We start from the raw sequence: 25,635 nt of genomic DNA, 5'->3' as shown, positions 1-25,635 counted from the left end.
AAGACAAGTCCATTGGTGGCTGTCACATCAATCTACCATGTCTTTCCCATAAGGCTGGCAGACCCTTCAAATAATCACCCAAATCTCTGACCTTCTCAGACTGGGAGAAATCAGCTTTGCAAAACCTTCAGACTTCTTCAACAAAGGAAAAGCTACTCAGAAGCTGTGGGTCTCTATAGGCACACAGTGTGGTAACTGGGAGTGGGGCTGCAGTGGAGCCTCATCCCCAGTGGGCACAGCAGTGAAAAGCAGGTGAGCCGTGCTGAAGGTGAGGAGACAGGGAGTGCTGAGCTGCACTGAGCACCCACCAAAGGGAACACGGGGCACAGGTGCAGTGCTTGAGCAACCAGGGGTATCAAAGGTTGGGCTAAAGAACAAAAAGGGCAGATGACTGAAGCCTTCTAATATGATGTTTCTGTGTATGGGCAGATGCCTGAAGCTTTCTGAATATGTAAGGTGTTACTGTGTGTGGGTTGAAGCCTTCTGTATGGCAATGCTCTCTGGCTATCTCAACTGTGACATATGCTGTGATCTATGTTGCAACAGGTCTTTAGTTGCAAGAAGATCATTTGCTGCCTTTCCATAACTATGTCTTCAGCGAGACATTCATGCAGTAATTTCTAGTTACTTCTCACCATGTCTTATGAGCTGCCTCTTGCAAATGTATCTCTGTTGCCTTACTTTCTTGCTAACTAAACCCAAACACTTCCTTGAAAAAGGTGGTGTTACAGACAGGACCAGGCTTTGTTCCATAATAGTGAATGATAGAATCAGATGGCTTCCACCAAGGACTGATCAACCCAAAAATATCAACAATGGAAACATAAATGTACTTAGGCAGGTAAATGTCAACAAACTGAGAAGGTCAACTTAAAGTTAGGCACTGTTAATTTTGTGAAATAAGAAAATACCTTTGGTATATGTACACACTTTTTCCCCTTCTGATAAAATAGGCTAACTGTGAAGGAAGTGGTAAGTTTTAATTATCACAAAAAGGAAAAATACAGACTGACGTTTATGCCTGGTATTATCTCTGTTCCTAAAATACTCCTAGGTATTTTATATGATCATTGCCACATTCCAGAAGACAGTCCTTTCAAAGCAGCCTTTAAATTGTAGGCATACAGTCATTCACTCAGGAAAGGCTTTCACTAATGCCACTGCTAAATACTCTCCAACTTTTCTCACAGCTCTTCATTTGCTGTGAAATTAAACCACCTAGATCCAAGATTTATAACTTTCCTTAGAAAAATAAAATTAATATTTCTATTTCCTTCTAAAGAGAGTATTTTTCTCTAGCATCAATAAAAATTGCTAGTGCAATTTTTTAAGGTGAATCCTATACTCAGTCCAAATATAAAAAAGCCAAACATGCAAAAATGTCTTTGTAGCATCCTGAAGAAACTCATTTACATGTTTGTCTGCTTCCTGGTGTAATTATAAGATTCTTTTAAAAGACCACATGCACAAATTGAAATCCAGAAATGTGGATCCTGGGGGGCAGTTGCCACTACTTGTCTGCTTCTCAGGGAAGACAATGAAATTTTCTTGCAATCTCAAACAGAGATCCTTCCTCCAAAAATTAATTTCTGACACTAAAATAGGCTGCTTCAAGCAGTAATATCCCCATTTAAAAAAATATTTCTTACTTGCTCTTGCATTGAAAAAGCCCAAATTACAAATGAAATTACAAGACAATTTACTCAATAGCTATGTGACTTTACCTTTCCCTTCATAACTACACAGTCCTCTTGCCTGTTGTTTGCATGAGTGGGTTCTCCACGAAGCCATTTAGTGTAGGTGACAGGTGTTCCATCACTCCATTCAAAATACATCTGAACCTTGAGGTCATTCAACCCAATCCACAGCTCATCAGATGGCTCTAAAACATATAATTAACAACCCTGTCACATAATGTGAAATTTCTTCTTTGTGGAAAAGAAAAAAATTTATTCTCAGGAAGTTGAAAATGCAGCCAGGAAATTAGAGTTCTCAGCCTCATAGAGTGATTGCCTCAGCCTCATAGACTGATTCTCATATACCCACTCCAGTCATCAGGAAAAGCCACTCACCAAAGTGGCAATAAAACAAGGGTGTTCAACTTCATAGAAAACAACCACAATACTCCCTTTGCTGAATTATATTGCAACACAACTAGGTTTAAATTATTTTCCTTTTCAAAACTTTTAACAATATATGAATAAACACCTAAATAAAATATTATATTCCCTTTTTCTCCTACTTCAATTATCGTGAAGAAAGAAATGTCCTCTTTTCTAATGCCAAGACACCCAGTGATGTCTTTTAGATCTGAAAACCAGAGTACTTGCAAGTTTTTGCATTATATGTGTTCCTATATTTTGTTTCATTTCAGAGTAAAGTGACATTAATGTGGTTGTTGGATTTTTTTCACTTTACAGTTAAAGGAGTTAGCTGTTGGCTTTTGGCTTGAATGAAACTGCAGGACTGCTCAAGAAATTTACTTCACACTATCTGTTTCTGGAAGGTTTCCCATTCTGGCCAACCAAGATACTGCAAGTATCACCCTTCCAGCCAGTCACTTGAATGACAGAGTCAATTCTGTCCTTTCTCCTTCCCTCCCTTGACTCTCCTGCCTTCATTACACCTAAGTGTGATCAGTCCTCATAGCTCATCCATAATTTCTTACCATCTCTCTACCCCTAGGCCCTCAAATTCACAGGCTCTCAGGCTCCATTTTCATATACCTTTACCCTTTCTAGCAGACTGAGTTTTTTGCTCAGAAGCCCCCCAGACTTACATTTCAGCACACTTGTTTAAACTCTCTTCTGCTAACACATTGAAAGCTGTTCCAATTCTACTGCTCATCATGCTCTCATTCCCTCCTTGCCCACTGCCACCATGGTCCTTAATTTATTTTTTGTTCAGGTACCTCTTAAAATCTTTCTATCTGTGTTTACTGAGCACTTAGCACAGCAGAGGCATTGTCCATGCTCAAAGCTCCTACAGTGGTGGGCTCACACCACGGTAATATGAACAATAAACAACATTCTTCAACAAAATAACTAGGTCAAAACTATTTAAATTAAGCCATGTAAATCTATGGAGTCTCTTCCCACATAACATTTTTTTCCTTGCTAGAAGAACTGCTGTTTTTTTTTTTCTATAGAGCTATATGACTAAATAGCAGGAGAGTTTTTTTCCAGCATTTTGTAAAGCTGTTTCCCATTCTCAGTCATGCACTGGACCACATTTATGCCATATCACATGCTGGACTTCCGTGTAAACATCCAGAATGCACGTCTTTATTCTTCATGTTCCTCTCTAAAGTTCTCCTTTGTGGGTCATGCCAACAAAAGCTCAGCTACCATGACAATATTCATCTCATTGTACCCTTTCTTCCTTTGTTTTATCATGGGACTGTGAATTGTTTGGCACAAAGATAGACTTTTGTTCTTTCTGTACAGCAGTGGTCTGATGCACACAAGATTTTTCTAGGCACTGTAATACATGGTGTTCTCCTCTCAGTGGTGAACAAGGGTAATCCGACAGTCATAAATTGTCGTAAAAGGCTTCTTTAGTTGTTCCAGTTTTAGTCCTCTGAAAAGAATGCTTTCAAAATGGTCTGTTGCAGCTAGTGTGTCACTTGTGAGAAGCCTGATTTCCTTCAGGATTATTTGCCTTTCAAAAACACTCAGTTTTACAAAAACAGAACAGCAGCCAGTTCAGAAAAGGTCTTTGGAGGAGGTATCACACTATGAAATAACCCACATTGAATATGTAAGGTGACAATATGACCCATTTCCTTTAGAACCTAACCTATCAAATGTCATAAAGTCTCATCAAGACGTCCCACCTTTCCTAAGACTATCTTTTGAAAGAGTAAAAGTTTCATGAATGAACATGTCACTTCTTTAGGAATGTGAAGATAAGCACAAGTTGCTGTGGAGGTAGCTAGGATACAAAAGTAAAGCATATCAGCTGTGCTATGATTTCCACTCCAGGACTCCTGCTATGCTGCAGCTCAAAGCACATAGCTACCCTTTAAGGGAAGGATAAACTAACTCGTCTTTACCTGGCACTGAAAGCACACATAAGATCAGTCACTTCAAAGAAGCACAGGTAGGTGGGAACCTGCTTTTTCCATTAAAAAGCAGTTAACTGCTCCTCCATGCAAGAGCAGGTTCATGTAAAGCAATAACCACCATGAAATTGCCTCAGAGTTAGCATGGCTACGTTCTACTAATGAACACGTCTTGCACCTGCAGACTAACTAGCCTTGCAGCAGCTCAAATATGTGCTCACAAACCAAGAACATAAATACTGTATTTGATATGGGGCACATCTAAATCCATGTACTGGGACAGATGGATTCTTTTTTCAGGAGAAACACAACCAGCATAACTTGAAACATAAGGGCATGGCAGTGTTAATAATAGGACAGAGATCTTCCCAAACTGTCTTGGATGAGCAGACTTTGCCTATCCCCATTTATTTTTGAAGATAAATTGTAAAATATTTTATCTTACAAAAAAGTTTTAAATTGCTTTAACCTATGTAAAACAAGAAAGGAAGGAGAAGCAGACCCTAAGAAACAAGAGTTTGGAGATAATACAATTTGCATCACAGACCACAGCTTTTTGTGTGGCAGTAAAACCTGTTTGGGTTTTGTGCTCCTATTCTGTGTTTTTTCTTCCTCTGATTTTTTTAAATTTAAAATTTAAGTCCTCCTGCACTCTGTGATCAGGACAGTCCCCTCATTTTATTAACAGGTAAGACACATTCAAAACACCTTCTTTACTTAGTATAAATAAATATGTTATTGTGAAAAAATACTCACGGTACCCAAGTTGAGAAATAACAAAGCTGTATTCTTCAACATTATGGATGCTTGCCAGATCTCCATCCTCTTTCCTGCAAGATGTTAAGGCATCTTTCCATATTTTGGGGTCCCTATGAATTATGTAACAGTGACCAGCATATGACATCCATTGGTCAGGACACCTAATAGGCACATTAGTCTCTGAAAAGAAAAATTGCCATGTAGAGTTTCAGAATTCTGTTCTTAACTGAAGACTAAACATCACATCAGAAAATATTTAACAAAAAAATTGATTATATATTCACAGAGAACAGCAGAGATTAAAAATATGTGCAGTGATAAAAATCTGTGTAAATAACTGAAAGCTGAAACTTCCACACTTAAAAAATACCAGTTGCAAACAAGTGCTTGCCATTTGAGAAAAGACAATTAAAGATAGTTGTCTTTTATACACATGTCTATATGCACATTAAAATGTAAGGTCTGCAGAGTGGTGGTTTGTAATTTTTCTACACTGATGTCAGCACCTCTATTTAACCCCCATGCCATATGTTAAGAACCTGACTTTACAATACATATTTATGAGAGTAATTATTAAAAAAAAAAATAGGCACTTTATGGATTAGCCCATCTGCTAGACTATTGAAAGAAAGAACTGATTATACATAGTCCTAACAGAACCTAAATAAGACAACTACATTTAGGAATCCTTTTCAGAAGCTCAACCGAGAAAATTATGTTGTCAAAATAAACAATTTATGCTTAAAACTTTATTTCAGAAGCTTAGTAGACAAGCACCAGGGTATTGCCAACAAACACATTACTGTTCAGCAAACAATTCAACCTTGGGAGGAGTACCACCCGAACATATAAAAAACAGAGTATTTCTGTTTTAGAAACAAATTATGATTCTTGCAGCTCTTTATTTATAATCAGCAGATGGGTTTAGCAAACACCAATATATAGAGTAGAACAAGGACAGCAGGTTTTCAGAAATTCAGCGGGCAAAAAATCGTGTATATATCAGAAGAAGGAGCAATGTGTTTAGCAGTTTGATGTATCCCATAGAAATGTTTAAATAGGCACCCAAACTCATGACCAATCAGGCCCCTGTTGCAGGCACACATCCTGTTTCAACTGGATGATACTGATGATTAATAGATACTTAGTGTCACAACACACATTTCAATTATAAATAGTATCTGCTCTTTCAGACCCAAGTCTAAAAAGTGCTAGCATGTTCTCACAAAGTTCTAGTAAAACTAAACTTTTTCCCCCAGAACAAAGGGCTCCATGTTTGCTCAGAGACTTTTCAAGTTTGCCAAATAGAGGAAAAGGTGAAAGAGAGGGTGGGGGAACCCCAGGAAAACAAACTGAGTGTACTGGTGACGTTGGGAGAAACAAGTGAGCACAGAGGTGACAAATGCTGTTGTAGAAATTAGTCCGATGATCAGACAACTGCCTAATCTGCCTTATAGCTGGTCTCAGCTCTGAGCACATGCATTTTACAGTGCTTTGCCATAAATCAGAGAACACTCACCATACCCTTCTCTAAACTACAAACACTGCATGGAACAGAAATCAGCAGTTCAGATGCAGCCACAGAGTCACAAAGGTATTTGTCCCACTGAGTCCATGAGCATCTCTTTTTCAAATGGATGCAGACTGTGACAATATTACTCACTAAACACTAAAGCAGCTATGGCAGGACAGAAAAACTTTTGCTTGTAGACCCAGTAACAAGAAGGAACATGTTGCGGGCCACAGAAAAGAAAAAAAAAAAAAAGGCTGTTGATAGTCTAGTTTCTTTGGTGTCAGTCTTAGTTACACTGCTGGGGATTTCTTAGTACAAGAAATCTTCAGTTCTTCATTTCAGCTACTCAGCAAAAATTAACTCTGTGCTTCCCCATTCTACTTTTAAAGAGACTACTAGACAACTCAAAGCCATCCAGTTTACTTTCTCCTCCTAATAGAAATAAGTACTACTCCCTGGACATCATTTCACTTAAACAAAGAAAGCAATGCAAATTATCACAAATAAAAGGTAAAAGATAATATTACATTAACATTCAAAGAATATTATTCCAAATGTAAAGCTGATAAATTTATTGGCCTGTAACTGTAGAATAGTTATTCCTTGGAGAGCAAGTACTCTTGTGAAGCTGACTTTCTTTTAAGCTTGAATTTCTGAAGTCTGAAAAATCTCACACTGTTTGACTTGTGTGCCTAAAAGGGTGAAACCACTAGCTGAAGTCAGTCTTATGATTCAGACATTCAAATTTCTCTCTTAGACCTATCCTGTGTGGTCTGATAGGACAGAGATGCACAGCATCTCAGCAATAAAACAGTAAGAGCATTTATTTCTCCTAACTGAATATTTAAAGAAACATTTGTAAACAGTACTTTAGGATCACCACGCTTTGTTGGCTTGGGATGAAATCTACATTGGCAGTGACTTTGTGAAGGTAAATAGACAGCCTTTTCTTTCAGTATTTTGAATTTGAAATTAATACATTTCTATTAATATATTTTGCTGGGTTACAGAACAAATGCTCTATAGCCCAAAGATACTTTTATGTACAACATGATGTGGCCCCCTGCTGGAAAAAAAATATTTTGTTACAAGAAACATAAAACAAAAACCCAAAACAATCCTTGCTTTGTGAAAATCCATCTGTAATGAAAACAAATATTCTGTAAAGATTTTTTCTCATGTTGTTTTGAACACAAGCATGATTACATTCTGTTGTAAAATGTTCCTCTGTCGCACATACTGCTCTGTTATACACAATTATAACTTCTAGGGTTAAAATTTCAAAGGCTTTTCTTTGGGTTTAATGTCAGATGAACAACTAAGTACATGTATGAATTTGCAATTAATTTACTTCTTAACTCAGAAAAACATAATCTGCCATGAGTTTTCCTTTACACCTTTAGAAGCTGAGGGCACCTAACACCTTGCATGATTCCATGCTTACTCCTTTTATTACTTCCCCCTGTGGGACATTTTGGAAAATATTAAGTGAACTACTGACAATCTCTGATTTATCTGTCACAGTATTTAGTCAGCAATTTCTGTTTAATTGAAAACTTTTCTCTCTGAAATTGCTAGTAAACTGGAGGGTGGAGGTGGGGGCTAGGAATAAAAGCCAAATGCAAAAGAGAGTAATGACCATTAGACACACACCTCCCTTCAAAAAAAAAACCAAAACAAACAAACAAACAAAAACTGAATTTAAATATAAATAATATAGCAGCCAGTCTTAAAATAATAGTACATTTATAGGCATCAGTGATTCAGAACTGAAACCTGAAAAACTAAGCAGTAGCCAGCAAAACAACCTATATAAATGAAACTATTTGGGTATCACTTGCATACAAATACTAGCAAAACTTTACACCTTAAATTAAGAAATAATTTTAACATGCATTGAAGTCTTTCTCATCTAAGGCAATGAATGTACTTGATTTCGATACCAAATCATCAATTAAATTAATTAATATGTATTTCCATATCTAATAAACAAGACACTAGCTCATTCTTGTGTTTTTTTCTCTTAGAAACAAAGCAAAAAATGAGACAGAATTCTCTGTCCCAAGTGTTTTTAACAGGACTGATTCCATATTGGTAAAAGCAGAAAAAAAATAAAAAATATCAACTTTTTTTAAGCCAAGTATCAAACACTGATTTTCCAAAACACCTGCTTTGCAAGTAGTTATGCATATTAATAAATGAACTGGAAATTAGTTACAGTTTAGCCTTCTGCTTCTAAAGTCTATACAAAATAATATCAGTGGATTTAAGAGATACAGTTATGACCTGGAAAAAGAAAGAAACTCATAAAGAACAGAAAAATGGAGTGATGAAACAAAGCAGTAAGTTACGAGATGTTTATAGTACACAGAGAGATAATAAAGAAAGAGGTCAAAATAAATATTATCCCTCTTCTGTCTTTTTAAATTATGTGAGGCAAGTTCCAGAGTTAAATTCTTCTAAAAAAGTGTGTGTACCTATATACATTAAATAATTTCATAAAGAATTATATATGTTTTTATATGTATGCAAATACATATTTTTATATTTCTATATTTATAAGACATGTAAATACATTAAAAATATCTAATTCAAAAGAATTTTAAAGCATTCTTCTATTCTACCATTGTCCTGCACCAACTCATAACTAGTAAAAATTACAGGAAGAAGTGGATTAGTTTCACAGTGTACATGGGGCTTCAGACAATTACATCATTTTAAAAACATTAAATTCCTTTTTTATTATTTTATAATCAGAATCTGACAGTTCTGCTTGGTTTTGGAAAAGAGTTAAATTGCAGAATTATTGAGTTCTCAAGAAGATTGGAGATTATTACACAGGAAGTGAGGAGGCCAGAGCAAAAAGGAAGTACACACTGTTTACTTTTAGAGAAAATCTTGGTCAAACCACAGTCTACAGAGTCCTTTGCTTGGTTTTACCACATGCAATAACACCTATTCCAGTTACAGATAAAAAACATTGGTCATTAAGATTTTGTCGGGGGTTTATTACCAAACCTACCTTTAGGAACAATGAAAGATTCTAAAGTAGCATTTCCTCGTTTACAAATATAGCCAAGTTTCTTATCACATTCCCAGTTCTCCCACTTAGCACCTTTGCCAGGATTCAATGCACCACAGATTTTTCCAGGTTCTGGAGAAGGATGGCCTTAAAAACAAAACAAAACAAAACAAAAACACCAAAAAAAAAAACCCAAAAAAGACTTGCACCACAAATCTCATCAACAACAGACTATAAGCATAATGTTGTTACCCTCCCAACTCTCACACTCCCTTCTGGTCCATGCTTCAACCTTAAAATGCATTAACACATGGACAGCTGTGGTACTCAACAGTCCTCTAGCCTGAAGGGTGAAGTTCATTCTTTTAAGAGATAATTTTTCCATAGCAGCCACAAGTTGCAAATTCATAATTTAACAGCCTCTTTACATGTTCTAAGTCCTGGTAGAAGGTATTATAGTGTATGTGTTTATTTTCTTTGGGATTTTTCTTTTTCTAAATGGAAGACATCTAAGCTCCAGAGGACAGTATTTAGATAAAAAAGTTGTTCTGTAAGTTAGTCAAATTCTGTACTCAGAATAAGAAAAATAATAAGTAATTATTTTGCTGATGTGGACTTCTTGGTCATTTGTCTAAACAACATGACAATATCAGAATATTTATATATTTTTGTTATAGTTGGTTAACTTTAACACTAACAAAAACACCTAGAAGAAAAGTAGAAACTGTAGAACATAAGAAATTTAAGCAATAAACTAGGTGAACTTTTCAAGACCTAATGTAGCATTATTAAACTTAGTATGTTTTTTCTTTAATTTCTGGCCATACACCACTATACTATACTACATAACAAGCATTGGTACTACACAGAACAAACACAACAATATTTTGAGAGTCCAAGATTATTCACTGAAATTTTCTTATAACATTATGATTTCATTACTTTAGATTAATTAAAGTCTTATATTTGCAGTTGTGTTCTACCTTCTTCCCACAGGAGAAATAGTTATGCTTACTTCAAAAATACACTTTTAAATTGTTTCATTGCACAAAAAAGTTCAGCTATTGGCAGCTAGATTGCCAAAATGTCTAAGCAAAATCAGTTTCATTTAAACATTGGTAACAGTTCCATTTTTTAAATATTTATTTCTTTAGAGCTAGTGAGATAGAAGAACAAAGTTTTCACAAATTCCCTTAAAATGTGTTAATGGAAAAGCAGAGTTTTTAAACATCCACTGTAATGGGGATGAGCCAGAGGGAGGCTATGTCAACATAAAATCATGAAGGAGATAGCACAAGTATAAAATATGTTATATGGACATAAGAGTAGAGTGTTATCTTTGAATGAAATTAAGGAATATAAGGAGTGAAGGATAAATGGAGTCCATTTTTGTTACATCAAAACCCATCTTAACTATTTAATTCTTTACAGTATAACTGAGAACTGTCTGCAGTTTTAACAACCATGAACAGCTTTGGCTCCATCTCACCACTGTGTTTCCCCCACTCCTCCTTGCATGCAGATCCTCAGCAGTGCACTTGGATGACATTCCTACAAATATCTCCACAGCAACTTGCAGTTCAGCTGTTTGCCTTCTGCTCACTCCACTGGAGAGCTATTTATAAAGTAGTTCAATTCACTCTTCAGAGCTTGCCTGCTCAAGAAGTTTGTGCACCCAAAATGTGCTTTTGGCCTTATCTACACAAGGAAGGCCCTGGGTGATATACTGGAGCATGCACTTATAGTTACTGATTATTAAATACTCAGTGAAGATAAAGAGCGTTTACACGCTCTTTAAATTTACTTTAAATTGGCCTCCAAAAGCTCCCTGAATAGCCAGTAGGAACAAGGCAAGGGTCCTGCAAAAAAACACTCTTACACAGCCACTCTGAATAGTCAACCAGAGATGCAGCCCTTCACCATGAGCACAGATGGCACAGAAACTTTTTAATGATGCCACCAGAGTTCAACACTGCAGCCACAGCTGGAGTAGCTGGGCTTTTGTCAGAGTAGTCTAGCCTCAGATGTTTGGTTTGAAAGATGTTATTGCTGAGGGTAGGTTAATCCCAAATGAAACTGAAAAGGTATTCTTGAAAAAAAAAAGAACAAAAACAAATTGGAAAGGAATTTGAAGAAAAGGGAAAAACAAACAAACAAACAAAAACAAAAAAAACCCACCATTGATCGCTCTAATCTCACAAATGAAGACTTTTACAAGACTTCTTATGTATTCAGAAATAAATTAGGAAGATATGCAAATTAAGTGTCAACAGATGACTTAAAACTTTCTTATGGATTTTGAGCCTACCATTTACATTATGAATAATAAATTAAGCCTGGGGCATATCTCTGTCATAAGAGCCATTACTCACAGTGTTCATAACCACAATCAGAGTCTTTAAGTGTCAAGACAAGCTCAATAATTGCAGGAGAATAATGCACTAGAAAAGATATTTGTTACACAATGACCAAATTTTTGCCTCTTGAAATGAGTAGCAATGCATTTAACCTTACCTGGCACCCAGTTTAGGTACCGAAAAGGAGCACCACCAGCCCATTGCCATCCACTGTTGAAATTCAAACTGTTGAGACCAAACCAGAGAGCTGAACTCAGTGTGCGAGTCAGACCTAGGTAACAGAGACAGAGAGAGAGACATTGGAAGTTCACAGCAAGAAAAAACACTCCGCAAAACTTGAGAGCTGAATTCTTGTTAAGCCTTCTCCTTTGTCCTAGTAAAAGTTTTAACAATTTTCAGCATTCTAGTTATGGTGGTTATGCTAAACCTGATAAACAGGTCATCTTATATTTGTCAGTTTCACTTTAGAGTTTTGACAAATTTAGGTTTGGAGAATTTTATTACAACAAAAAACATAATTAGTCTGCTACCATTGATAACAAACATCAAACTTGGTTTTTCAGAACTATAAAATATTAAATGGATAAGATTGCAGAAACGGTCACAAAACCAAAAATCAGTTTTCTAAAAGGAAAGATATTGTTTCCCAGTGTATATTTTCTCTTCCATGAAATTAACAAGTGTGAATTTCACAGTGTAAAAAACCTGTTCTCATTTATCAAAATACATTAAAATGCAATCACTGCAAACACCATCTTTTTAACATAATATCTTGTGCATTTTTCAGACTGATCTGATTTCAGTTCTTTAGCCACTGTTAAGTCAGGCTTCAAAAACAACCAGTTCAAATTTATTTCTCTAGCTCTGAAGAGCTCTTAGAAATATCATGCTTATATATGGCTCTGCTGAACATTATTCATAGTCAGTACTAATCAATTGTCTATCTCTGCTCTTAGTATAAGGCTTGGAAGTGCAGATGGATGCCTGCTGATTTTTTTAATTTGTGTGTTTATACATAGTTCACAGAAAATCATTGTACAATATGTATAATTTGTTTCTGTTTTTACTGATAGCATCATGTCAAGATGTTCTAATTTAGCTGTCTTTGACAGCACAACAACAGGAAGCACTTGAAGCATGGCAAACTTAAAAGGCGAGGTAGTTGACTGGAAAGAATTGTAATCTCAGACCTGCTTTTTCACCAACACATTAACATGCCCTATTACTTCTACTGGACAAACAATTTATGGTTAGGAGAACTGAGAGCTGAGCATGACAGGAAGTCCTAGTACTGCCGGGGTAGCTGTATAATGAAGAACTGATCTACACCTACATTTAGCAGCCATATCTATCAGTTTGCAATTAAAATACATCAACTAATAACTACCTTCTGTGTCAACACCAGTTTGCTCCTTTGAGCACTAATTTCAACAATAATTTTCTCAGAATCATTTAAAAAACAACCCCTGTTTTGACCAAATTTTTAAATTGAAAACAGAAGTTTAGACAAAAAAATTGTTCATAGCAGTAAAAATACATTTCTTAGTCCTCTAAGATTGATGGATTTGATCGATGGACTACTAGATAGATTAGAAATTGGCTGGATGTCTGCATCTAAAAAGATACAGTCAATGGATTAGACTCCAAATGGAAACCAGTAACAAGTGGTGTCCCTATAGGGTCTGTATTGGGACCAATATTATTAATATCTACATCAATCACATAGACAGGGGGATTGAGTGCACTCTCAGCATGCTTGCAGATGACACCCAGCTGAGAGGTGTTTTTGGCTCATTTGAGGGTAGCAATGGCAACCAGAGGGCATCTGACAGGCTTGAGGAGTGGGCCCATGCCAACCACATTAAGTTCAACATGGTCAAGCACCAGGTCCTATCCCTGGGTCATGGGAATTCACAATATCAGTATGGACTGGGGGATGAATGGATTGAGAGCAGCACTGCAGAGAAGGACTTCAGGGTGCTCATGGATGAAAAGCTGAACATGACCCAGCCATGTGCACTCACAGCCCAGAAAGCCAAACATGTCCTGGGCTGCCTCCAAAGCAGCGTGGCCTTCAGGGCAAGGGAAGGGATTCTGACCCTCAGCCCTTCTCTGGGGAGAATGCTCAGAGTGCTGCATTCAGCTGTGGGGTCCCCAGTACAAGAAAGGCAGGGAGGAAGTCCAGAGGAGGCAAGAAAATTCATCAGAGGGCTGAAACACCCCTCCTGTGAAGAATGGCTGACAGAGCTGGGTTTGTTTAGCCTGGAGAGGAGAAGAGACCTTATTGTGGCTTTTCAATAAATTAAAAGAACTTCTAAGAAATTTGGAGGAAGTCTTTTTACTGGGGCTTGTAGTGACACAACAAGGGATAAGTTTAAAAATACAAGAGGGTAGATTTTTTGATATAATTAAGGAATTTTTTACAATGTTGATGTAACAGGTTGCCCTGAGAAATTGTTCATCTTTGAAAGTGTTCAAGGTAAGGTTAGATGGTACTTTGAGCAACCTAGCTGAATCCATGATGGTACTTTGAGCAAGCTAGTTGCATCCATGATATCATGGCAGAGAGGCTGGACTAGATGATCTTTAAATGTTCCTTTCTACCCAAACCGTTCTCTAATCCTCTTATTCTACACATTTAGAGAGTACAACATATAGCTTATGGTATAGAATATTTTATCTTTCAACTCATGTACTATACTCAAAATATTTTCTAATCTATTTAATAGATGAATCAGTGAACTATTTATTTCATGTTTGTACAGAGGCTGAGAAGGTAATAAAGAGGACTTTCTCAATGTAGAATGTAAATATGTTCAAGTAAAATTTAAGAATTTTCTCATAGGAGAAGTGTGAAAACTCTTTCCAAAAATATTGAAGGAGATTGAAACTGAAAGAGAATATTTATGAGTTCTTTTGTTTATTAGTTCTTTTTCTTTTCATATTTTAGGATTTACTGAAGATGCAATGGCTTTAATGAAATAGGCAAAACTGCTGACTAATACACACTACAAGAAGAGTGCAAAAAGGATACAATCTCGGTGTCTACATCTTCAGTTTACAAACTACTTTGCATTTTCTGCATTCCAACATTCATTCTTTATTGCCTGCATTACTTAATTGTTGTAGTTTTTATGTCACTATTAGTTTATGCGATATTTAATAATGATAAAATAAATATTATCTGTTCTATATTTTCAGATTAATTATCCAATATAACTATTTCAATTTACTAATTACCAGAATTGAACAAATATAATCTTCATGATGGAACATGCCATATTAGTGTCACTGTTGCAATAATACACTTTTCTAAGGAAATAATGAATAATAGTAACCTACCTGTCAGGTATGTTTGTTCGTGTAACTCTGTGATGCTCAATAGCTCTGCCTTCTGCTGCTGACAACTTTTTCTTGCCTGATGCCATTTCAGAGCTGTCTCAGAGTTTATCTGGTACTGGACATTTGTTAAAGGGTCTGTGTTCCATAAATCATTATTAGTAACTATAGGAGAAATGAAAATGCTGTAAGTCATCATGAAGACATAGCCAGATAAAATATACCAAAAAATTGCATAGCAAAAGACACAAAATGCCTGAACACTGCTATAGACAAATGGTTTGAAAGGAATCCTGAGGTTCTCTAATGTACTATTAGATCCAGGACAGTAGACAGAGAATTAAACAAGGTCACCATTTTCTCTGGTACAAAAGAATCTGCTGTTTAAGACAAACAATAAGTGGCTAAAAATGTGCTAAAAGAGTTGATTTGTGAATGTGGAGAAAAATACTAAAAGCTTTCTGGCTGATGCTAGCTAAGGTGTATATAAAGCTGACCTTTTTTCTGAGATAAACCCCAAAATTTTTTACTAATTTGGGTCACTCTGTAAAGTAGCTATGGATTTTCTTACTGTGATTATGGCAATAAGACCCAATTACTAAATGCAAAGCTGACATCAGCATCAATCTCACATTTCCCTGCAATTCCTGATTTCTTTAGCATGTTTCTGACATAGCATGACTTTCTCCTCTGCCACATAGCCTGACTAAACTCCTTGAGTACCTGAACCTGGCACTTTAAGGCAATGCCAGTGAAGGCATCATCCAAAAGGACCCAACAATACAAACTGCCCCAGAAGGTACCACGCTCTTTACACTGCTGCAGTCTCTCCTGCCTCATCTCAATTGTTTCTCCACAAACAAGCAACAGAAAACAGTGTGAACTTGATCTGCCAAAAATGGAACCTACGTGAGGTCCCAACAGTGAGCTAAATATCACACAAAGGGAATAAAGATGCATGACTAAAGCAGAACACAGCAGAGATCACTGCATGTATGCCAACAAGGAGAAAACAACTGAATTCTTGAAGCCTTTATCAGCTTCTCAAGTTGCAATCTGAAAAAATTGAGAGAAAGAGGTCTTATCTAAATTCAAAGTGCTCAGAATACTTCAGTCTGCAAATAGAGGGAAACAGTAAAATAAACAAAACTCAAAATAAAGCATGATACATGTTAAATACCAGGAGGTCACGTACCAGTTCCACTTTTTCCTGTATTAAATCTGATTATCTATAGGTAATAAAAAGTGCTTCTTTTCACATTGTCTTTATTTTAAAAAGAAATCAAATATAACCTACTGTAATAATGACATTTCTGTAAAAATGGGAACTTTCATATGATTATCATTATCCAAAAATCAACTTCTGTCAAAAATATTTTATAACTATCAGAATTAAAACTTCTTTGCTACACTATGTTCTAAAAGAACATAAATCTCTATGTACAAGCTTGGGTTAAAATTAATATTGCAAAAATAGTAAAATCTATAATTCAATAAAGAAAACTGGCTCTGACTTGATAGTAAGGGGTTCATAAATCTTGTGCAATTATTACAGAGAAGAGGTAAACAAGTCTTGGGCATTCATCCAACCTTCCACCTCAGTTGCCCAGTCTCATAATTTATAGCTGACTTCCATATGGTGCTCTCTTGTAGAATTTTGGCCTGTCATAAAAATCAAACTCATTTCTAATTCTTGGAAATTTTGCTTTTAAGACATTTGAGTTTTAAGAGCTCAAATGTCTTTGCAGAGCAGGAAATTGGAAAATCTATATGCTATTGTTTGGAGCTTAGTTGCCCAGAAAAACAAAAAGATGAAACGCTTTCCTGGGATAATATATTTTAGCACCTAAACTAAATTAATGTTAAATCACACCTGTCCACAGTACATATGTAGAAAATTAATAAAAATCTGAACGCTATCCCTACACAGAAGAATTTAGCATACATTTATTTTCTACAGATTTTGTTTCTGTCCTAGTCACCTGCATTTTTATGCATTGCTTAGACGGGTTTCTGAGTCCTTCAATTCATTCATCAAGAGAGGCCTCAATGGACTTTTTCCCACTGGAACAGAGCTCTAAGTACACACTGAGTCATTTTCCTGATGGTCTTACACTGTGCTACTTGTTTTCTTCCCCAACACTTTCTTTGAAGTGCAGTATACAGTTCAAAAAGACATGGTGCAACCTATAAAGAAGCAGCATTTCCTACGCTACTAAAAATCGTTTGCTATAACAACACTGCTCAGTTCCTTTCCTTGGGGTTCAAGCTTCTGCTGTTACTGTCTCAGCATCTCTTTCTAAATCACCAAATAAAGGGTCATAATCACAATTATGTCACCTCCACTGATAAAATTTCTCCACCTCCATTGATGACAATAACTGTCACAAGTACAGTCTCATGCCCTCTTCATTTTGGAGAACATCTGAGGTGGTTTTGGTCACAGTGAGAAGTGACTGGGTCAGCCACAGACATTTCACTGAAGGTCCTGGCCCCAGTATGAGCAGCTGCAATTGTTTGCATCACATATTTTCATGCTTGCACCCTTGGTCCATTTAAGAAGACAGTTTAGGAAACAACACTTTATTCTTAGTAAATAAACTTTAACACACACAGACTTAAACATTCTATTTTAAAGGTGTTGTTGAAGTTTATTAACTTATCACACGCTCATATCTCATTCATTTCTCTTTCATAGGGATGACTAAAACTTCTGCTACCATGGTCTGTCTCTCACTAAAATATATGACCCGAACTTGAATATTTTATAGCTAGTACTGAAGAATCAGGAAGGAAACATGCAGGCAGTCAGCATAAAGCAGCTTTTTCCACAAACAATCACTGCCATCTGAATGGATTTCCTTGAATTATGCTAAAGAATTAAACAAAATTTTAATGATGCCTCCTATTTGTTGTACTCAAATAATACTATGCAGGGAGTATTCTTAAGTCAACTTTGCATGTGCTTTATTAATGGGATTGATATTCCCAGCATGTATTTATTATCTTGAAAATTATACTGGCATAGGAGGAAAAAAAATGTGCAGTTTTTATTTGCTGAAATACTGAATGCAACATTCATGGAAATCAGGCAAGGACACCAGTATTTTGTCATCAAACCAGTTAAGATCAACCCAAACAATTTTCTTCACATCAAAGGAAAGGCATATTTTTCTCCTTAGCGCTGCTTGCAGTCAGCTTGAGCTTTACAGAAAAACACAATAATAAAGAAGAAAGGAGGGAAAAGTGCTACCCTTCTCAGCATGACAGAAGAAGCAGCTTGCAGACAAAATGTTTAGTACATATTTTACAGAAGTCCAGAGAAAATTCATTAAAATTTAAAAGAATTCAAATAGATGTAGACATAAATTACTCCCATTTACTTAAAGTAAGATCAATATTCCTAAATAAAGTTCTGCATTTTGATAATACTGCCTTTTAAACACCAAGTATACTCAAACCAGGGACTTTAGAATACAAATAGTTCTAATTGAGTTAAAAGACAGAACTAAAACATAGCACAGCTGGGAAACACTGGGATGTACTAAAGAGTTCATGTCTAAAAGGCAACTCATTCTCCAAAGTAATTTTAATTTTCAATTAAACTGTATCCTAGCTTTCAGTTCCACTTCACAGATTTCTACTTTTTGACCTTTTATATATACTACTTATGCTAATGTAAGCATCTAATTGACATTCTATTTAAGTAAATTGTGTACATAGAGATTCTAGAATACAATTAACATACTTTCACACAAAAATAATTGGGCAATGTTTTTTTATGCTGGGTCCTATATTTGGATATTTATGTTGCTCTTAAAAGGAAAGCAGGCTAAACAGAAGCATTTCAAAGTGGAAAGTACATGTTATGGACATATTTCCAGGCAGCTGAGTAACAGCACATTTTGTGAATGTAAAAAGCTTACATTTCATTGGGCAAAATCCATACTTCCTGTCAACATCATAGTCCGAAGTGGTTCCACACCAGAACCAGCCATCTGATCTGCCAGCATCTGTACAGTCAGCATACCATTTACCACCAAACTTAAAAGGAAATACACAAGGGGCTCCATTGTCATTTCCTTTCACTGTGTAGGTATCTAAGGAGACACAACAATTCAAAAATGTATAAAAATGAATTAGCATGGGATATATAGGAGTTCGTCTTTATGATCCTGTTAAAAATATTACAGCAAGGAAAGCTTGCTAGCTTAGTATACAACTCTACTAGAATTGGAACATTCATCATTTTGCTCTAGCTCTAAGCTGATACTCAAGTTCACAGTGAGACAAATTTTTGTTGCTAAGGGAGACAACAGACCACAACTGACTGAGCTAAGACAAGTACATATCCATGCTGAATTTCCCATACATAACAATCAAAAGTATAAAACACACATAGTTATGCCATTTTTTAAAGCACAAAAGATCATTGAGTGTTCTGTCAATAACTCAGTCAACTGCTGATCATTTTGGACATAAAAGAGCATGTCCATGTAAACTTGAAAGATACATGCCATAAAATGACTCCAAGATATTATGACCAAATAAATTTTTTATTTTCATCTAAAGATACTTTTTGTTTTATCAGAAACCTGACTCCATGGAACTTATGAAAGTAACTAAAGCAGCTTTCTATGTGTGCACATGTAATGTACATTCAATGATGGAAGGACATATAGGGAAACCGGACTTAAGGATTTTTGGAGAGCTGACATACCAGGGTCACTGTCTCACAGAGCTGCTAGAAAACAGAGGAGGAAGGAATAGCAGGACATTATTACATCTCTCCCCTGCCTTCTTTCACATAATTTGCTTTGCTAGGGTTCTATTCTGGCTTCTGGATAAGGATTAGTACTGTAATCAGCCATAGCATAAACCACAGAAACCTCTGAGACCATTTCTCTATATCAAAGAATACTAAATGGAAAGTCAAATGTATTTCCAGATACTTATAATGAATATATAGAGAGATGTATTATACATAACTTTTTTCAAATTTAGCTATTTAAACTATCTTATTTCTTTGTCTCACATTTTAGCACCAACTTTGAGACTCCCTTCAAACACCTAGGAAGATATCTGCAATACAGTGGAAACAAAGATATCAAGAGTTAACTAATATCTTATTGCCAGTCAATATTTGCACCCCAAGGAAAAAAAATATAATCAACAGACTAAACACTTGCACTACATCTTTCTGTTCATATGTAGTAAATAGTAAAACCTATCATCAACTGCTGTGTAATAGTTATACATGTTTTGAATAACTATAGAATTTTTTATTCTCTCTAAATGAATCACTATCATGCGTGGTTAATAATCTATCAGCACTTTGACAAGTTTGACAAAAACCAAATTGAACTATTCTAAAAACAAAAAGTGCATCCACTCAAATATTGTTGATTTCACCTGAATCCACACTCACTGATCACTAATAAGATTAAGGAAATTCTTCTACACATATAAAATATTTTAATTATCTACACCTAAAAATGAGTTTGAAAATACAGAAATTAATTTACAGAACTTTACCTTCATAGCCTCGAGAACACAGATCGTCTGTGGCTCCGTAGACTTTCCACCTACTCCATAAACCAGATCCCTTGTACAGCATAATATTCCTTTCCTGTTTGTTTCCATAGTTGAAAAACAAATCTTCCCCTTGGATTGCAAAGAGAGTCTCATTTCTGCATTCCCATCGCTGAAGTTCACTAGCCTTGTCACAAGGGTACAGAGTGATCGGAACCCAGTCTTTCTTCGAAGGCACTCCCAAGCACAATTTGAATGCTATGCTCATAAGCTGGTGATCTGAGACCCACCTGAATTTTTGTGACTCATTTTCTTGAACACAAGGAGCAGTAGTCACTGAATTAGAACTCAGAGCCAGTACACAACGCTTGTGATCTTCATTATATATTAAGAAGGTGCTGGTATCTGTAAGAAAAAAAAAAAAAAACACTGGAATTATTTGGTTTGAAGTAAGCTTACCTGCCAGCTAAATGAATATGAATCTGGACACTCCTCTTGGTGTGAAAATCTCATCATCTGTTTAGCAAAAGAAGGTGTGGACTACACCTGTTGAAGTGGCTGTATGCAACTAGTTCAGATGTGAGGACATTTCAACTGTTTTGTGTCAGTGAAAGCATCTATACACAAATGTACAAGGCAGCAGAGGTGTAGACCTAGTGTCTCCTGTAGGTTTAAAGCATGGGTTAAAGTGAAGAGAGAAAGCACATTCATGGTGTTAATCCAAGCTGCACCCATGGGAATTACTGCAATGAGGGAGCTTGGACACTGCAGAGAGCAGATCCTGACTGAACTCTCCAGCAGCACTGGCTCCCTGGTGTGAGGAGATGACAACAGTCACTAAGTTCTTCAGGCTCCACTTCCTCACAGTGGGGAGCTCTGTTCTCAAAAGTCCAGCTAAAATCTTTAAAGTATTAACTGAGGAGAAGGACATGTTTTTAAGCTTTATACTCAAGCTTCTTGTAGAATATATTTCTTTTTCAATTCAGTCATCAGTGACTTCTTTCTTGCATCTCTCCATTATGAATGAAATACCAACAGCAGTGGGATTTGCAATCACCAGTTATGCCTCTCCATGACTTGTGAAAATACACAAAGCTCTTCATACCTTCCCAGGTTATTTCTCCCTCTTACTAAATAGTGCTTCATAGCATGCATTTTCACGTATTCAAGGGTCGTTACAAAACTGTAGCTGTTTGAAAAGCTTTAACATCTTTTGCACTTGGTTATGCTATGAGTGTAACATTTCTGAGCCAGTCTTGCTGAAAGACTGAAAATTTCTCCTCTCTGATCCACCTGAGATACATTTTAGCACAGTAACTTTATCATGCTCTTTCGCATAAGGTAACAGGATGCACAACATTTTAAAGCTGTATTTTAGCTGGGCTATGAGACAGGAAGGAGAAATATAAATTTATGTGACTCTGGGGATTAAAGCTATTTAAAACACTATTTATTTTAGTGTATGATTACCAAACTGAACAAATTGTATAATGGAGAAATAGTTAAGGGGAAAACAGGTTAACCACAGTAAATCTTCCCTTCTCTGCTGAGGCTCTAATGTGGAAATGATCATATTTTTCTGCAGAAGAACAATCTGGGAACAAATAACCTCTGTCTCAGAGAAAGAGCTGACCTAGATGTATCTCATCTATAGTTCAGCTTCCTTCTCTTGTCCTTTGGCTTCCAACTCACTGGGAAGTAATGTAAAACTGATGAGCACTGGAGGCAGAAATTGTTGTCTTTTGCCAATCTGTTTTGCTCACAGACAATACAAGGAAATATATAATTATCACTGCTGGTGACAACTTCTTTTTATTCTGCTTTTCGACTAGCATTTATCACAATGTTATTGTAAACTAATATATGCAGTGCTTGCAACTCTCCTTTTCCTGAAATCATATTTAAAGTTTCTGGATAAAAGAGATGTCAAACAATTTCACATGTGTAGAAAACACTACCTGATTTTTCAAACTGCTAAAATTGTATTTGTGGCCTAAAATAACAGTCCTTATTTTCTTGTTTTTGTGGTGTTAAAGAGAAGATGCTATTTACATGAAAAAAGTATTCCTAAGTAAAAAATCTGAATTGATGCATCCAAGCATGAGAAGGTGCAGAGTTTTGGCTTCAGAAATGAAGTTAAAGAACTCAACAAAGCAGTCTGGCCAGTGGGGATGGAGAGGGAGACAAAACTTAGGCTCTCTACTATTCCAACTGTGCCTTTACAAAGCATTAGAAGGGTGTAAACCCAACACACCTGTTTATACAAGGGTTTATTCCCAGTGCAGGGAGTAGTACATGTGCAAGCAGCTAAAAGGCCAACACAGCCAAGGAGACATTGAAAATAAGCTGACACCATGAGAATGACACAACAGGAGAATGGAACAAGAGGCAGCAGGATGCTGGAGAAACTGTGGCTGAGGCTTTAATTGCATGATTTCCTTTCCCCCACTGTTGCTCCTCCTCTAGTCCATGGCCATTGAGCAGACTCTTAACTTAGTGCTGTATTGCTCAAGTTTACAGCTTTCTTTCTGTTTATTTTGTTGCCTTGCTCACCAAAGAGGATTCCCATATGACAGTATCTGTGTGAGTAATTAGGTAGTCTAGAAGAAACAAGCCAGGTATTTGTGCAGCATTTCCTCTGCCCTGCCAAGTCCTCTCTGTAAACACTTGATACCACTCTTGCCAACATGATGAGCTGTATCTGTGAAATGGGCTGAACAGAATCACACATAGCACCATTAGCTGTTTCACTGCTCTGCAGCAACATTTGTTATAGAGCTCTGCAGCAGGTGCTGCTCTTCACTACAGATGAACTGTGGGTGGAACACTTTAAGGTCCACCACAGTGTGCTCATGAGTACCACAACGTTAGTATTTTGAATTAAACCTATTTCTAACAGTAATTCATAGTTTGAAAATTACTCTTGAAAGGAAGGTCTTTAAAATGCATAAGAACACATCAGGCTTAGGAAAAACACTTCACCATTACCAGTGCACAACCAGCCATTCAAGGAGATCTAGCATTTTTTCCCTCAAATGTCCCAACCAGATCCCAAAAGAATTTTTCTCACAGGCTTTAATTTGTCTTTACTCACCACACTGTGACTATTTGCCTTTCTGTCTTTGGCCCCAAGTTGTATCTTAAGAATTGTACCGAGCACTGCAGAATCTCACTGGACAGTATCGTTTCCACAGTAGAGATTTCCAGAATGCCAAACTGACTTCACATTCTGCAGCATTTCCAAACCGTCACAGACTATGTGAGCGTAAATAAGGGAGTAATTTGTGAAGCCAGTGAAGTGCTACCAGTGTTAAACACTAATGGAGAGCACCAGAAGAACAGACCCAAAGCCAAAAGAGGAGAGAGGCAGATGCAGGTAGGATGATTCTCTTCTCTACACAAGGTCTTGCCTACCAGATGGCCTAAACTGATTGCTGCTAGTTGCATGAAGGAAGAAAGGTCACAAGGCAGTGCTACAAAGATTTGCATCACTAGGTCTCAATCTAGAGAGCAGAGGACACTGAAAGGTTTTCTGAAAGGGCAGGTATAAACTTTCACTGGAAAGTAGCTGTGAGCTGGAAATCATGGCAAATCCCAGAGTAAATGGGTACAAACTCCAGGTATCACCAAACAACACAATTCCCCCTGTTCTCACACTTCTATCCATCCCAGCACATCAGCTACCCTAATATTCCCCTATGAAAGCCATCTGTCAAAAGCAGGGCCCATCCAAGAGGGCTGGAGGACAGGCAGAGCCCCAGTGCCAGGCAGCTCCGCAAACCTCTGCGGTGAGCAGGTCTGTGAGGGAAAGCTGGGTGCTGCTGTTCAATCAATCGGGGCCCGATCGGAGCGGTGGGGGAAACTGAGGCAGCGCCGGTGACAGCCCTGTTCGGCGTCCAGAGCGCCACGGGCACCCCAAAGGCCGCCCCGCCGGGCAGCTTTACCCGCCGGACACCTCTGGATGCGGCCGGGGAAGGGGTCCCGAGGGGAGGCCGCCTCCATCAGCCGCTGCCCCGCCGCAGAGAGGCGGAAAAGGGTCCTGGGCTTCAGCTCCATCCCCACGCCCGCCGCAAGCCCCAGGTCAGGCTGGGCTCGGTGCCCGCTGTGAGCCCTCGTTTTTCGGCTCGCCTGCCCGCACAGCCCCTGCGGGCACTTACCCAGCAGCGGAAAAGCCCGCGGGAGGAGTCCGAGGAGCAGCAGCAGCACGGAAGGAGCCATCGCAGAGAGGGCGTCCCGCCGGGCAGGTCCGCCGGCTTGCGAGGGCTGGTGGATCGGGGGAAAACTCTGCGCTCCAAATGATAAGGAAATATCCTGTCACATGGGGCGTTTTGAAATAACAGGAATTCGCTGTTCAAACTTTGCCTTCCTAAGCTGATTTTTTTCCCTTAGCGGAGGGAAGAGCCGCCTTCAGGCATGTGCAGGTGATAAAGCGGTGATAGCTGAGAGGAGCGTTCCTTTTTTTGTTGTTGCTGTTGTGAGTGGCGTTTGTGTTTTTCCTTTTATCCCCTTTGCTACTCTGACAGCGTTGCATCTGGGTCACTGGTTTGTCCTCCAAGAAAATTAGCAAACCGCGCTCTGCGGGGAGGAGGATATCCCTCTCCTTTTCTTCTGGGGTAAGGAAAGGAGAAGGATAAGGGTTAAGAAACTCAAGACTCAAAGAAAAGCCCTGCTGGAACGCCCGGGTTGCTCCTCAGATCGAGGACTGCAGAAGGAACAGAGACCTACTTTTGGGAGCCCGGGATCTGGGCTGCGCCCCCGTCCCCAGCACTCCTCCCCCGGGCGCCAGCAGTCGCTCCGCCGGGAGCGGGGCGCGGCCGGGCTCGGGGTGCCAAGGAGGGGACGAAAGGGACGAGGAAGTCCAATAAATGAACTTCAGCCGATTTGTTTGTTTATTCTGCCGACAGTGACGGCACTATCTGCTGTTAGCAGGACTCAAATCTTGCTCGTGAATCAGTGCGGGAAACACAAAATCTTGCCTGCCAGCTGGGTTTCACAAGCTGAAGCATCTTTTTGAAAAGGTGCCTTTAGAGCACAGTCCACATTGGTGATT

At 37.7% G+C, this 25,635-nt stretch overlaps 1 protein-coding gene across 2 annotated transcripts in view; it reads right to left on the bottom strand.

Annotated features, from left to right (window-relative positions):
* Window positions 1-25,387, bottom strand: part of LOC110476204 (macrophage mannose receptor 1-like) — a 50,516-nt gene extending 25,129 nt beyond the window's left edge. Inside the window, exons 1-9 of one of the 2 annotated variants that reach the window (XM_021540977.2) lie at window positions 25,311-25,387; window positions 24,743-25,193; window positions 20,589-20,990; window positions 18,980-19,153; window positions 15,057-15,218; window positions 11,872-11,985; window positions 9,358-9,504; window positions 4,820-5,002; window positions 1,725-1,882 (exon numbers count right to left, since the gene is read on the bottom strand). In XM_021540977.2, coding sequence (XP_021396652.2) covers window positions 1,725-1,882; window positions 4,820-5,002; window positions 9,358-9,504; window positions 11,872-11,985; window positions 15,057-15,218; window positions 18,980-19,153; window positions 20,589-20,990; window positions 24,743-24,803 — 1,401 coding nt within the window. In that variant the 5' untranslated portion in view covers window positions 24,804-25,193; window positions 25,311-25,387. The other variant, XM_021540978.2, reaches the window with a different exon arrangement.
* Window positions 25,388-25,635: the final 248 nt, after the last annotated feature.

The sequence above is a fragment of the Lonchura striata genome, chromosome 1, assembly GCF_046129695.1.
Source record: "Lonchura striata isolate bLonStr1 chromosome 1, bLonStr1.mat, whole genome shotgun sequence".
Classification (NCBI taxonomy): Eukaryota; Metazoa; Chordata; class Aves; order Passeriformes; family Estrildidae; genus Lonchura; species Lonchura striata.
The sequence above is the reverse complement of the archived record's forward strand: the minus strand, read 5'-3'. Positions and strand labels throughout refer to the sequence as shown.